General features: G+C 36.3%; 1 protein-coding gene across 2 annotated transcripts in view; it reads left to right on the forward strand.

Moving 5' to 3' along the window:
• The window catches only part of LOC145669730 (gamma-tubulin complex component 2-like), a 73,208-nt gene that overhangs the window by 9,751 nt on the left and 46,664 nt on the right, over positions 1–16,793 (forward strand). For both annotated transcript variants that reach the window (XM_081738051.1, XM_081738052.1), the window contains exons 4-9: positions 2,277–2,469; positions 4,284–4,427; positions 8,121–8,275; positions 9,507–9,635; positions 12,835–13,011; positions 16,573–16,747. In XM_081738051.1, coding sequence (XP_081594177.1) covers positions 2,277–2,469; positions 4,284–4,427; positions 8,121–8,275; positions 9,507–9,635; positions 12,835–13,011; positions 16,573–16,747 — 973 coding nt within the window. The remainder of the gene's footprint in view (positions 1–2,276; positions 2,470–4,283; positions 4,428–8,120; positions 8,276–9,506; positions 9,636–12,834; positions 13,012–16,572; positions 16,748–16,793) is intronic.

Genomic DNA, 16,793 nt, shown 5'->3' on the forward strand with positions numbered 1-16,793 from the left:
AGTGTAATGTTTGAAAGTAGAAGTTTGATCTAAAAGGATAGAGCAATTTAACTGGATGTACGTGATGTATTTGAAAATTTTTAATGCAGGAGTCGCTACTTCTTAGTGGTAGGAGGTAGGTTAGTCAGGGATTGTGGAGGAGGAAACCTGTTGTAACCTTGAGAGATCCTAAAAATAACATCCTTACTTGTATTTAGTGGAGCTTCGCATTCTGCTGAGATGGGTACTCACGAATTTGCGTGACATGTGCAAACGAGAAGATCGGCATCGGATATTTACAAACTGTTAAAAACAGCTTCACCGTGAATGGACACAAGTGCATAGTTCAAATGTGATCACGACGATGAGTATTGTTTTTGAATTCTAATGGTATTGTGCATCATAAATACGACCCAAGGGAGCAGGCAAATTACCAGTCATATTATAGGTGCTCCTGGTCATCGTGCATTCTCAGTCATCGAATATTTGGATAAAATTCCAAATTCTTGTTTGTCCCAAGTCTCCAGACTTGGTTCCTTCCCACTTCTATCTGTTTCCAAAATTCAAGACTCCGACAAAGGGAAGAGGTAAGCATTAATAGAAACCAAGATAAAATTAAGATGTTCGATCGCCCTTTTGTTTAGTAAATCTACTTCATCTATGAAAAACATTAACATTGGATTAGGATTGGAGATTAGATTTCTGGGGTTTCGGCAGCTATGACCGTGTTAGCTGGTCACGTATCAGGGGTGACGTCCCTCGGCGATCACACGGCCCGTGAAATTGGGGAGATAAAAAGAAAGAAAGGAAGCCACCTGGGACCATTATGTTAGATACCGTCCCGGCATTTGCCTGGTATGAGTGAGGAAACCCAGGAAAACCTGACTTAGGATGGTTGGCCTTAAAAAGTTGTTACACTTTTTCGACCAAGTGAGTCCACCGAGAATCAAACCCGGGACCGCTCGCACAAAAGGCGAGAGCGTTAGCGTTTATGCCATGCAGGGTCACACTCTTTGACCGTGGATTCGATTCCTGTAGGGACTCTCATGCTGAGTTGGTACTGGCCCAACATTTGATGAAGAGCTGCTTAAATAACGATGATCAATCTGAGACCAGAAACGATGGGCATTCGGAGTTACAGTGTTCAGGCACGTAGCCAAGGGGGGGGGGGGTCCGGACCCCCCCCTTCGAGACCAGAAATGAGAAAAATTAAGGAAGGATGAAACAAAATGAAATGAGAAAAAGAAGGATCGGCGTTAAAAATAAACAACAGAAAGCTTTTGGTTACTCTTTCTTATGAGGAAATTTGTATTACTTGCAATACATGGTTGCGAGGTGAGCGATATATCCTGGAAGAGTCAGGGAATTTGAAATTTCTAGAAAAAGTGCGGAATTTTCAGAATTTCTGCTACTAATCAGGGAGATTTCAAGCTTCCGAAAGCATAGTGCCGTTGTGGAACAGCGTGGACATTTTTTACCGTAATTTTTCATCACATCCTTGCAATATCAAACATGTTATTTCAAAAACAATTTTCTACTGCTCCTTTAACTTGTCATTTGAAACAGACAGCAGTTGACGGAATAATAAAAAACAAAAATATATGTGGAAAGAAAGTTCTGCTATCATTTGATTCAAGAGAAAAAGGAACGCAGATATTGAAAAATATTTCCCAAGACTTTATTCAGTATGTACTTTTTATAATAGTAAAGATGTACTTTTTATAATAGTTGAGGTAATAATGAAAGGAAAATTGTTATATTTGAATAAACAGAGGAAGGATGTAAATATTGTATAATCTTTTTTAATACTTTTTTTTTTTTTTTTTTTTTTTTTTTTTTTACTCGAGATTTCTTCATACTTTATTAAAATACTTACCAACACATCCTCACAAACCAATATATGTGGATAGTAAAGTAGTTTAGATTGATCGAGCTCTTGGGCCTTCAGAATTTCATATCACGCGCCTTCTCCTCTTCCCCCCCCCCCCCCCCGTTACGAAATCCTGGCTAAACGAACCAATATGTTCCAGTAAAACTGTTTAGAATGATCGAGCTCCTGGTGTGATGACCACAGTATTTCATGTTACGGACCCCCCCTTCCCTACACGCAATCCTGGCTACGTGCATGCAGTGTTGATCATGCATCATTGAATTTTAATGTAAACCTTTTTTCCTTTCACGGGCTGTAGCACCGTATTGCCTTTAAACACACATCTAGAATCAAGGACAGAACATTATTTTGTTAAAGCATGGACATTGAATTTAAGTATATGTATTTTTTTTTTTTTTTTCCTTAGCTGAAGAGTCGCCTAAGGGCCCATACGGGATTGAAAAAGACTGCACCGTTTAGTAAGAAGAAAGAAGGTCATGGCAGAGCGAGACATCCAAACTACCAAACTCCTTCGCTGCCTGATTGGAAGAGCGAAAGGCTTTATATGACGCTTGATTTTATGACAGATAGAATAAGTGCCATCCCAGTAGGATCTCTAGGTAATTTTTTATTTCTTTTTCTTCTATATTATATTTCGTAGACTATGGCATGTTAAGGTTTTACTTTTTTTGTTGTTTTTGATGAACCTACGTTAAAAAAAATGGCTCAATGTTATAACATCATTTAATTGAAATTGTGTCTGTAAGGTTTATTCAAAGTTGGGGAACATATTTTCTGTACAGTCGTGTCCTTAAAAGTATTTTCACTGTGTTTCCCACATGACACGGTGTGTATATATAGCAAGCCCATGTCTGTGTGTGTGTATGTCAGATAATTGTTTGGTGACAATTAATATAGAACTGGCATGTAAGGGAAATTCAATACTAAGATGTGCTGTAATTTGAAAAAGACATTGAATCGACGTTTTTACAGGAGGCCTTCAGAGACCGTGTTTTATTACGGAGTTTTTCAGTCGAATAACAGATTTTATTGCATCAGCGGATAAAGGTCAAATATCAGATATCCTTAAATCTCACGTATTTCTGAAAACTTTAATCATACAGGTGCGTTGGTGGGAGGCGAGAAGAGCGTATATGTAGATAATCGGATAAGCTCAAAGCCAATACGATATAAATATAATTTATTATACATACTTACATAGAACCTAAAAGTAAAAATAATAATTGCTTGGTTCAGTGAGTCGTGGAGAGGTTATGTACTTGAATAGTAAAATTTAACTGTGTGCAGGGATCACTAAATCGAATATCAGGATATTAACATCAGTACATTTGTTGATAGGTTTTACTAAATTTTAGGGAAGATTCAGTATTAATGAGATTATGCCAATAAAATATAATACATGAAGGTTTGTAGCGATTGTATAAAATAATATTGAGATTAGCATTAGTAACGATATATAGTAATATGTGAACATTTTTACCTATTACAAATATACATATTCGTTTTAGTGTAACAATAACTGTGATTTAATCTGAAGCTATGACGTTGGGCGAAAAAAAAAAATGTTCTAAATTTTCATAGTCTGTACACGTTTGTGTGAACGATGTGATTCCCATTGTTTGTGGCTTTCTAGTGTGGATTGGAGGGTGCTGTTTCTTAATTCAATCAGCTTCCCTATTTGCGTCATGAAGCTGAGTTAATAAAAATAAGGATGGAAACTTTCTTCCTGCGATAAATCAAAATGTGGTTTTCTAATTTTACTGAGAAAAGGTAGTGCAACTTAAATCCTGAAACGATAAGTTGCAAACTGGAGCGTGAGAATTTCATTGTTTAACCCTAATTTCTAAACCAGCGTGGTCCTGTGGGGTATCGGGTGTGTTCTAAGGTGGATGACAACTCTCGGGGTACATACTAATCACTTTTTCCCGGCGGGAGGCACATATGGTTCAAATTCCACGTTAAGCTGGAAGTCCACGTCTCGTATAGCCTCGGTGCTAAAAGGGACACTAAACTCTTAATTCAACCAACCAATGAACACTTTATTGAATACTATATCCTTGTATTAACCAAAAATTGAATATTTTGAGTATGGAATAACAGGAATATAGATGTTACTGTGTGTGGTTTGCAAATATTTGTTGGATTACTGTATGCTAACGCCCTAGTCGCACTGGAATACCGCTCTTCAGCGAAGTTAAGCAGTGCAAAGTTTGGTCTAAGGAAAGGTGAATAACAGTTGCCGTTGAAGCGTCCACCCAGCGTCGTGGGAACATTTGGGGAGCTACTTGAAGCCGGCGAGTCACAGGTTCTGTTCCCTAAGGGCTGTTGCACCAGGAGTTTAATTTAGCCTTGTTATCTAATTGTTTACGAGAGTTATCATACAAATGACGCTTGTTTACATTTATATTTTCAGGTGCAGTGCCGCCTGCGTCACAAGAAAATGTTTTAATCGAAGACCTTCTGTACTTATTGTCTGGTGTTGAAGGAAACTATATGGCGCCCAAAACACTACCCAACTCTCGAGAGATCAGGGAATTTGAAGTAAATGAAAGCGTGGGTAAGTCTACTTATATTTTTGTGTTTTTGAAATAAATAATTATAGGCCTATATGTATATGGGCTGGAGCTAAATGCACTTAAATTATTTTATTTACAGTCAATACTACTAGGTAGAAATGCAAAAAGTAGCCGTTTTTAATTGTAAAAAAACTGAAAGTTTCTTGTGTTTGGCTTTGTCTGTTTTTTTTATTCGAGTACTTCTTTCTCCTGTAGTATATAATTTTAAAAGTGTATTTAAAACATTCAATATTTGTGAGTGTTATGTAAGTCCGAAACTGGCTGTCTTGATTGGCTTTCAAACTAGGCATTTTATTGATTGCCTGCAAGTGAAGTTGTGCAACCCAGCATATCACTGGTGTACTAGTGTCATTTTGGTTGTCTAACCACCGATTAAATTTCTCGAAGTTATACTCTTGCCGTGTGTGTTGTACGTGTTACTTAAATTCTAACTGAAGAAAGACGTACCATAATCCAAGAAACAGACACAAAACTATTTTTGTTTTAGTATAAAATTTTGCCCACATCGCGTTCTTCGTTCGGGATTTTTTTTTTTTTTTATATCAATTACAAGAAACCTAATATGAGATCAGTCTACCAACTTAAATCCATAAACGGCCATTTTGGACATGATGTTAGTTTAGCACGGTAGTAAACTTTCATTATTCAGTTTTTTCTTCTTCGATAATGTATCATCAATGTGAATGCCGCACACCTAGCTTTAAAACTTCTTTACCTCAATTAAAAAATAAAATCTACCCAAAGCAACTTCTAGTAAATAATAGTGTTACAGTTTCGACAATGGGTAATTGCCTTCATCAGATATACTATAAAATAAAATTGCATGTTGCAGCTTATATATCTCAGAAAATGAGAGGAGATCATTTCTAAGAACCAATAAGATCCTCACTTTCAAAGTTGTGATCTGTATGCAATTATAGGTTATTAAAAATGAAAGCAAGGATCTCATTGTTTCCTAGAAATGACCTCATTTTCTGAATATATGCGTGTGGTTCTTTTTTCTTAATTTTACTGAGAAAAGCTAATGCAGCTTATACCCTGAAACGATAAATTCAATCTGGATCGTGGGAATTTCTTTGTTTAACGTTAATTTCTAAACCAGCTTGGCCCTATAGGGTCTCAGATGTGTTCTGCTAAGTTAGATGACAACTCTTTGGGTACATACTGAATACTTTTTTTTTTTTTTTTCGGCGGGAGCTCATGTGGTTCAAATCTCACGTTAAGCTGGAGGCCCATGTCTCATATAGCCTCCGTGCTGAAAGGGACGCTAAACTCTAATTTAACTAGCCAATGAACACTTTGTTGAAGACTATATTCTTGTATGTTTTAAAAAAATCCCAGTACTTTCCACACACAAGCTGTGGAAAACTAACTTTTTTTTTTCTTTCTTTCAAGAAGATGAGCTTTTATATATGCACTGGTGGGTATGGAACAATGTTGGAATAACAAAAAAATCGGATTACAGAATTAGCGAAACTCGAATGCACAATTTTCCACTTGCATGGCAGATATTTTTCCAGTTGATAAAGTGATACAGCTAGTGATAGCATTTAGATTTTATTTCACATTGTGCGTGATGAAGGTAATGATATATTGCCGAAAATGTAACACTGTTATTTATTAAAAATATTGTGCTTTGGTCAGATTTTATTTTTAATTAACATATCATTATGTTTGTATTAGAAAACTTGTAAGTAGCGCTTTGAACTTTCACGCCCTTGAACTTTAAGGACCTCAATAAATTACGCTTCAGCATGAAATGCTCTTGTATAAAATATTTATTTAGCTCTTAAAATATGTTAATAACTGAAATTTCAGTTCATGCATGAAATGTAAATGGTGATTGTGTTCTACAAAATGTAACAGTTACATCTTCAGAGCACAAAAGCTAACACTATTAAATGTTTTACTAAAACATTTTTGTTATTGAACGTTGTTCTAATAGCTCTACGAATTGTTTGAAATAAGAGGACCTTTTGGATCCATTCATTTGCTTATTTATTTTTCTATCGAATGGCCGATTGTCTTTGATTCTTAATTTTTTTCATAATTTTTTTTCTTCATAAAACAGCAGTTAAATGTTTTTTCTTTCTGCTATAATGGAGAAAGTAAGGCGGAATGTACTGTTGTTTCTTCATCGAAATTGAGATGTTTTAAAACAGCTCAATATTTCCTACATATAAAAGCCGTGTAAAACAAACTTATTTCTTTCTTTCAAAAAGTCTTTTTTTCCCCGAGCTTTTGTATATGTACTGGTAGGTACGGAACAATGTTGAAATAAAAGAAAAATCAGATTACAGAATTGGCGAAAACTTGAATAGCCGATTTTCCACTTGCATGGCGGATATTTTTCCAATTGTTCAAGTGATGCAACTAGTTTTCCTTTGTTTTTCGTGATTTATTCTTCAAGCATCAACTAACCAGGCATCTGATTGCAGTTGTTTGTAGAGGAATTTCACTACAGTGGACGTTTATTGACGATTCTTTGCTGTTGTGCAGCACATACTAATGTTTAAACTAATTTAGTAATACCAGATGTGGAATAACATACAACGAGCTGATTGCTGATCTACTGATATTAAGTGTAAATAAACGGGCCAACGGTGTCTCAGTGGTAGTGAGCTTACCTCTGGCGTAAGAGATTTCTGATTTGATCCCCGGCCATTGCAAGTTGGTGGTAGACAGCATCGCGTCCGGGGTTTTTCCTGTTTTCTCCCACATTCTTCTTCCACCAATTATTTGATAATCATTCATTTTATTTGTCAATTGTCTCCTTTAGCGTAAAAGGCATAACCGTGGAAAATAAAACGAGAAATTTCGTTTCAAAAGTAAATAAAATAATTCAAATGTTTGTGTTAAAAATAAAACGTCTTTAATAAAATGTGGCTTTACAGCAAAATACCAACAGATTGTTTGTTAATTCAGTCTTAGATGAGACCAATACGAAAAAATTTCTTTGAAAAGAGCCTGAAAACTAGTTGCTGATAAGACTCATAACTGAAATCAACTTTTTATTCAATATCAGGAAGAAAATGGTTACAATTGGAACTCCTTAAAATAAATTAATAAAAAAAATATATCAATTTAAAACATTGATCAAAACAGAAGATGATAAATGGAAATGAATACTTACTTGGTTTACTTGGTTTGCAACAATTGACAAAGATTTCAAGGAAGCAAAATTTAATACAATATTAGTGCCTCAGTTTCCCTAGTAGCCTACTTGATTCTGCAGATACATGTACTAAAACATTTTCATAATAATGACACATATATACACACATTAGACTAAAAGAACATATTCATGACACTAAGTACAATGATGCTGCGCCATTTGGTTTTTCAAAGCATATAAACATACAAAGCACGATATTATTAAAGTGCAGTCATCAAAAGTTCTTATCGTACATAGAAAGATTCGAAAGACCTTTTATTCGAATGAAGGAATCAAAATTAAATTCTGGCATGGACATTGTCGGCAGAAGTTTGAATAACTTCATTGATATGTTCACTGTCATCGCCCAATCATAAAGATAATACAACAGCTAAAGATGTTAACATTGTCGAAATCCATATGCAAAATCATAAGATATTTGTATCTTTGGATTTTACGCAATACTTATCAAAGTGCACGTAATTCTGTATGTTTTATTATTGTATTCCTGCCTTTTCAGATCCCTCATTAAGAGATTTGGTTCTTCAAATCACTCCGTTGGCCGGCTACTACTCCTGTATCATACGATTCATAGAGGAGAAAATTGATTTTGAATATGGACAAGTGAATCATGCTCTGGCGGCAGCGATGCGGACGTTAATTAAGGACTATTTGGTAAGAATAGGAGAAAAAGATAATAGCGGAATGCTATAGTTCACTGTCATTGAATGAACTTTAAAATAAGTAATATCATTTACGCAAAATGACATTATTATTTTTAATACAATTTCTTTTCGTTAATATTTCCAGAATGAATTATCTCATTTGAATTTAATATTCACTTTTGTGAATAAAATCCAATTGTTCTGTCAAGTTTCAGATTATTGAAGCTTGTACAGGGACAGGCTTCTGCGTGGCTCGGTCCGGCCACAGCTTTGCACGCCGGAAGCTTCTCAGTTCGGTTTCTTGACTCTCCCATCCAACTGTTAACTCTTTTTGTAGTACTTTATAAACGTCAGCACATTATAGTTATAATCCTTATTATAAAAAGAAAACATGTTCTGTGCGTCTCGCTGCTAATAGTTCACAGTCGCCCTGATAGGTGTCAATACCTGTCGCTAATAGATGGCAATAGTGTATAGACAATTTACAAACGAGCCGAAAGTCTGGGGGAACAACAAATGATAGCTAATAGACGAGTATATGTGAAATATTGTTTCTTTGAGTACATCACGGTAAAATATCGATTTTTTACACCGTTGCGTGAGAGGTCAAAGAAAGAGGATACGGAAGCTTCGATTAGATAGAATTTGCATTTTATGGAGGTTGTATAGTAGGCCTCAAAGGTGTGTTTTTCGTCAGTGAAGAGTTGATTGTTAGTAGAATTTTCATCCGTAAAAAATTGTATTTTTAAAAATATATATATTAAGTATTATTCTGCGTTATTTTAAAACATTGATCTCTTCCATATCCATCTAGTTATTAGGATCATGTTAATAGGCCTTACTACTGTAGATCGTAGTATTTGTACATCCATCCGTTACTCCACATGGTAACGTTAGAACGAAAGCAAATTCGTGAATTTTGTTTTTTTGCAATAAACTGCTAGAGCTATTATCTAGGCCGAATTGGTTAATGAAGTCAATCTGTTAACATATTCACTAGTGGCTATCTATATCTCATATATGGGATACTGGCTGCGTCAACTGCCAACATAGATACTTCATTCATAATCATAAATGTAAGTATTACATAATTCTCTCTACTGTCAAATACATCAGAGTTTACTCTCAAATACAAACGAATGAAGCAATAACCTTTAGCTCCAACCGTATATAATTTATTTTTGATATTTGTGGGTTATTTTATCGGAATGGTACTACATTGTCTTTATTTATACTTGCAGATATTTGTGGCCCAGTTGGAGACGTTGCATAAACGAGGTAACTTAAGTTTGCAGAAGTTGTGGTTTTACATACAACCTACGTTACATACAGTGCGTATACTTTCAGAAGTAGTAACTACTATCAATCAGGTAAATACTATTTGGGACTGTATAAGATACTATAAATAATAGGAATGTATGGAACATTGTGATTTTTACGACTTTTTGCACTTACGAGTTCTATTCAATAAGTAACGCACAACAATGTGTATGTACATAGAAGAAAGTGTAATAGGTAACACATCAAGAATAAAACTCTCACAATGTAAAGTTTCATATTAAAGCTTCTTTTCAACATAGCCGCCCAGTTTGTCAACATATTGGCACAAGTTTCAAAATATTCTGTTCCAAGAAGTCAGTCATGTAAGAGTATACCCATCTGCTCACAACCGATTTACATCGTAATCGGAATTAAAACGTTGGCCGGCCAAGAGTTTCTTCATCGGGTCAAAAATTATGATAGTCTAAAGATGCAGGATCAAGACTGTGTCACATCCTCGAACCATACCTACCAAAAATTTTCGAGCTTCTCACAATCGGAAGTAGAAATACATGCTCTCTTATCGAGTTGGAGATTTCTAGCATCTATTTAGGGTGTTTGTTTCGAAGCACATGACGTAACTTTGCCAATGTTGTTCCGTACGATGCAGCATTCACAGTTTCCCCACGTGTTAGAAAATTCACTAGTATAGGGGTTTTCAAACTGCGGCGCGCCACCCTATGAGACGCCAAAGGTTGTAAGGGGAGGCGCGATGAGTATAAAACAAGATCCTAGAAAGGAACATATTATAATGCAACAAACATACTCGAGTCTGCACCCTTCGTCTTTAGTAATACATAGTGGACTAAGCCTTTGTATCACCTCTGTTCCACATACGATCAGAGATGACCCTTTCACCTTTGGCTTAAACGTGTATAATGCTTGTTAGATGGTTACTAACGATTTTCAATTTATCTCTGTAGAATTGTATGTCTTCTTAACACAACTTTAAGTTCAATTTGTGAAGTACTTTCCAGAGGACACACAGTACAACTGGGTCGTGAACCCATTCAACGTATATAATCCACTAAATTTCACCACCCGAGAAGAAGATCTCTCTTCAGACAGCACACTGAAAACCAGGTTTTTCTCTACATCGTTGCCTGAATTTTGAAGCTCAGTGAGGAATAAGTATCGGTTTTTGTTATGTAAATTCCTTCTTTGCTCGTATTTTTCAATTTTGACATAAACAGTATCTGACTTACCACAATTTATAATTATTAACACCGGTTAATAATATTAAAAGGTGTAGTCAGTGTGTATCGTTGATCACCTGTGTTATTGAGATATTTCTATTAGTGATTAATAAATGAAAGATAGTTTATCATAGTGATAATCTTTGTTTTAGGGACACATGCCATTTTTGACAGGGGAGGCGCGTTCAGACTTTGGTGGTAGAGGGGAGCCTTAGCTGCAAAAAGTTTGAAAACCCCTGCACTAGTAGAAACCTTGAATTAAACCCAGAATTGAGTCACTGGCATTTTTTTCGTAGATAGATCACCTTGAATTTCTCTTCTTGGTGACGAATCAATATGTTTCCATTCCGTTAATTTCTGCTTTGTTTCAAACGTGCAGTCGTACGTCCAGAACTCGTCACCCTTAACGATACCTTCCAGAAAAGCGTGACCTTCAACGTATCGTGCTAGGTGGTCTAGGCATGTCATTTGCTTTCCGATGTTCTTTGGCACCACCGAGTACTCACTTCACGAAATTTCAGTTTGTCTTGCACCACATCGTACATTGTACCGTACAAAATGTTGAACTTGTTCGAAAATATTCGAAGATGTATTTGCTTGTGATTACGAATTGCCTTTTCAATGGCCGTGACATTCTGTTCGCTTGATACTGTTACTGGACATCTGTCGCCTGGCAGATCAGCATGGTTCATACGGCCCTCTTCAAAGAATTTGCACCACCTGAATGTATTGTTTTGGTCCGTACAATCTTCCCTATATACGCACATCATTTCCGTGTGAAATTCCCTCGGGTTTTGTCTTTTAGCCCACAGAAAAACGATTTATACGTCTCTACTGTTCAGAAGTAGACGACTGTAACATGCTCTATCTTACTCAATAGTTCACGCTTCTACCGCTAGAGATACACCTGATAGAACAACTGCCTATACAACGATAATGTATATTTTTATATGTATTTTCTAAGTATTGTTAATATTTACGGGCAAAAGTGCCATTTTAAAGGCACAAGCACTTAAGAAGAAGAAGAAAAATATAAAGAAATAATTTAAATATTTGTATCACATCGAGTTATTTTCTTAATTTCGTTGCTAAGACAACTTGTTTATCTGTCTGATGTCGTTGTTATGGTAACTGAAAAAGAGAAAATAGAACGAAGAGCTGTTTTGCATAGACTGAATGTATAATATTGTAAGGTGACAAACACGATATATGTTGGAAGAGAATATATATATATATTCAAAAGTGAATAACTGTGTTATGTGATCCATGATAATCTCGTGAACTGTATAAATATACATTTCAAATCAGGGAATGTAACGTAACGAAAGTAAATAACGTTACACCGACTCTCTTATGGAGAAAGTGGGGGATAAGAGGAAATACTTCTAAGAAATCTCAAGGAAATATACTTAACTAATAATCTAGAGTAAGGATGGCCAACCTCTTTAGGTTTGAGGGCTATTTTTCATTCTGAAAACCACTTAGGCATACTTATCTGTGCACTAGTGTGCTAGAGGAAATAATAATAATAACAATGATTATGACATAAGACTCTGCGGGCTACCTTTCACGATTTTCCGGTCGATGTGTTGGCTACCCCTGATGTAGAGTGACTAAATTACTTGGTCATCTTAGTCTTCTGACACTTATTGTCTAATGCATATAATTTCGTGCATTTAAGACTTAGGGTTTACAGTTAATGTAGGCTAAAAATTTAAACAAAAATTTGAATCTTTGTTCAAATAATTCACTATTCTAAAGATATGTAGAAGATTTTGATTTCTGTGGACTGATTTTGTTGTATTAGTATATTGGAAGATCATATGCTAGACTTTCGTTGTGATTGTTCTAAGGATATGAATTGACGTATGTTTATAATAAGTTGTATACGTTCTGCTTTATTTGCTATGTCTAATATTTAATGCACTATTAATTGTGCTCTTTCTGTTTTCCCTGAGACCTTTCTCAGCAGATTGGGAAACTTTGTTTTCCGTTATTATGTTGTTTCTTTTTTTCTAATTACTGATTATAGCGATATTTTATATTATTTCAGGCAGATGCCAAAGGTGGCAGAGTACTTAGTCTCCTTCACGAGAAAACTTCAAGCTATATCGGTGATAGTAAAGCACAGGAACTGTGCTTATATTTAACACAGGCAGCATGTGTTCCCTACATGGAAATTCTAGAAAAATGGATTTACAAAGGAATTATCAGTGATCCTTATGAAGAGGTATTATTTTTATATTTTTGAAATATGTATAGACAATATACACTGATGGAAATACATTTAAGAACACCCAGTAGGAATTCATGGATCTGGCTCAAAGTTCATAACACGAAGAAGGTGATAGTAATTGAAACATAACATTCATGGGAGTGTTCGAAAGTTTGTTTTCTTTCTTTAATAGTACCTGTAACCACCACGAGCGGCTATGCAAACAACTCTTCTGACAGGCAACCAGTCGTATAGATGCTGATTGTCCTGGGGTATAGTATCTCATGCTTGCAGTAGATCTTAGCGTAGCTGGGTGGTTCTCGTTGTTGGAGCTAGACTGCCGATCAGGAGCCATCACAATATGTTCTCGTAGTTGATCGGTCTTAGGTTCGGAAATCTGGCAAAAGGTAGAAAGCACATATGGAAGTTGTCTGGTGGTGTGGAGACACGTGTTATTTTGCTGGAAGATGCTGTCGCCCAACGTGTCCAGATGACGTTAAAGGACAGGATTAAATACATAATAAATGTACGATGTATTAGTAAAATTCCCTTGAATGTTTACCAGAGGCGAGCCTTTTTGTAGCTTAATGCGTCCGTACTAGAATGCAAGGTGTATGTCCTGCATATCATGTGCGAACTCACCAGATTTTCGGCTTAGCTTAACATTACGGACAAGCATGAGCCTGTCACTATGTCCTTGTCAGAAAGACACTCATCGCAGAATACTGTTGCGTCCAGTACAGTATCTCTCGATACCATCAAAGATCTTCGACGAAGCTGGTGTTAGGGCTAATCGTGCAAGAGGAATATAATGACGTTGACCTGACTCCAAAATCCGATAGTTCAGTGTTCGTGCACTCATGTGGGGAGCTAAAATGGCTCTGATTGCACTGGCGATCGCCGTTCTGTAAGGTGGAGCAGGCCAAATGATCTTCCAGTCCAGGTGCTTCTCAATGCTTGGGACACGGGCGGGGGAGGGCGTTTCCTGAGGAAACTTTCTACTCTTATTGTGTACACTATCGATGGACCAATGGTACATCACGACCTACACAAGCGGTAGTTCTACGGTGAATGACAACCCTGCTTTCTGCAGCAGTACAGTACGATTATGCTCGAAGTCAAGAGCGAAATAGGCTTTCGGTCACGTCATTGTGGCATTGCATACATCGACTGTGATCCGCACTTACACAGGTACATTCGTGTTGTCCGACGACGTTCAAACTGTAATCAGCATGTCTACAGTCATTATGTCCAGCTTGTCCTTTACAGACACACATTTTGTTGTGCGAATTTCATTTGAATTTAACAGTGTACAGGAGATTATTTAATGAGTTCTCAGCATTGTATTGTAGGTATAAACAAATTATCAGAAAGTAGTAAAAACCAAGGGCGGCTCTGTAATGTAATATCACAAAATCTCACGCCTTCTTAATTTAAAATTGCAAATATTTAAAAAGTATATGTGAACATTTATTCCTGTATATGAATGAGGAGCAATCGAATACAAATTTTAATTATTTTAAAATTGAGTCCAACCCTGTTTCCTTGAGAGATTTGGTGACAATAGCAGAAGTCACAATGGACGATGTTAGCCTCTGTTTACGTGTTCTGGCTAGGTTCTTTCAAGTGTCCGCTTGCATCACAGAACAACGCTTTAAACATTTGGCCTTACGTACAATGTAATCACACTTTTTGTGTGTGTGTGTGTGTGACTGAAAAACTTTTCGTACTTTCTTGTGGCAGGTGAAGAAGAAAAAAATTGGATGGAGCTGTGTGCTAATCACATGTTGCATGAAAGGAAAAGAGGGAGTGAAAGGGAATGATTTGTTTTGCTTCTTACGGATAAAAGACTTACATTTTTTCAAGGACGAATAGCTTTGCAGTAGATTTTCAAATCTGTTTGCTTAGCGATGCTCATATACAAATCACTGTGAAGAAAAAATATAAAATACTTTCTTAGCGCACTTTATGATTTCGGATTTTAATAACACCTGTTACGTGTTTACTAGGGGAGGCAAGAGGTCAGAAGAGGTCGTCAGCCTTCCAAATAGGTCAATGACACGGACCATTAAGCCCAGAAGTGCACGTGTACCCCATCACGGTTACTGTTGAACCAGGACTAATTCCCAACGTGAATAAAGATTGCCGGTCCTTGGTTTAAATCCCGTTACACTATTCTAGCCACACCTACCAGAGGAGAGCTATTGGTGCCTCCTAAATGGGAATATTTGTCTGGTGCAGGTGGACTACCTTACCCATTGGTACCGGATAGCGAGTAATTGCTTCTTGATATGGATTCAGCGTCCGAGGAACAAGATATCTCTCTGATCTTATTTCTCTGTTGCAACCAATAGTTAAAGATATACTACTAAAAGGTTGAATATTTAATTCGTAGACAGTGAACCTGTCTATGTTGGCCACTATCGGTTCCATTGAAAAGTGGCCAACTTACAGAAAATAAATGTGATTGGAGTATTTTTAGAGTAGGGTTTCTAGTATTACTTGATTGTAAAATTTTAATAAGCAATGGCACGTCTGCTACTTTTAAATAATGTATATTGAGTAATCATAACAATATACAATACTAGAAAAAAATACTACAGTATGTTTAATATGCACAATTCATTCAACTTTCTACGTTTCGAATCCATTATGAATTCATGAATTCAACACGTCCCTTTTCACTGAACAGAGATCACGGAACGAACACGCACTCAAAACGGAAATTGCTCTTTTGCTCTCTGTAGAGTAAGAAACTTTCATCTGAACTGATTAAACAGCGACAAATATTTTCTGTAGATATCTTTCAAAAAATAGGAAATCACTTATTAATAACAAATTTATTCATGGCGGTTCGTTCTAGAGGTGTTTCTTTTATCCTTTTTAGCACATATACACATTCTAAATTTGTAGTTAACTACCTCTTGTTAATGAGCTACAAGTGTTTCCTTCGGAGCAAAAGGTGTTTCGTGAAAATCTTAAGGGAATTCATGTCTCGAAACCTCCGCTACATTTCGACAAGCAGTCAGGTGCCAATAGTTGACAATTTAAATGGTTAGCTTTAACCTCGAGAATTTCCGAATTACTAAAGCTCCCCACTGATGAAAGAAGCCGGTATAGTTAATGGTTTTACCAAAATAGATACCGTAAACAAATACATATCTATTTCCTGAACCAATACAACCATTTCCTGAATACCTGTACGTGCTTTTTCTTATTCACATCTTCCTTCATCACCCCTTTATCAGGGTAGTGTTCTGGCCATTGACCTCCAAGAACAAATCGTAGAAATCCATACTACTTTATCTCCAGTCACAAATATAGAACATCTGCCTCTCATATGGGAATACGAAAGAGAAGAAAAATAATAAAACGGTATTGTGCGTGGCCAAGATAGACAGGTGGCCAACTAACAGAGTAATAAGTAACGAATGTCTTGTGGGAAAATGCAGGTTCAAGATGAGCAGGTGACCAACGTACAGAGGTAGCCAAGTTGACAGGTTTCACTGTAGTTTGGAAGTCTACTGTAGTTTCACACCGTAAAACGAAACTCACTTGTTTTAAATTTACTTTCAGTTTCTCGTTGAAGATAATGAAATAATCCAAAAGGAAGAACTGCCATTAGATTATAGCGATGACTACTGGGAGAAGAGATATACAGTGAGAAGAGAAAGAATACCAATATTTTTGGAGAAGATTGCGGATATGATTTTGCGAACTGGAAAATATCTTAATGTTATCAGACAATGTGGTAAGTAAGTGTGTTTCAAATTGAATGTAAATATTGTATGGCAAGA

The sequence above is a fragment of the Thermobia domestica genome, chromosome 14 (assembly GCF_964235325.1).
Source record: "Thermobia domestica chromosome 14, izTheDome1.hap1.1, whole genome shotgun sequence".
NCBI classification, from domain to species: domain Eukaryota; kingdom Metazoa; phylum Arthropoda; class Insecta; order Zygentoma; family Lepismatidae; genus Thermobia; species Thermobia domestica.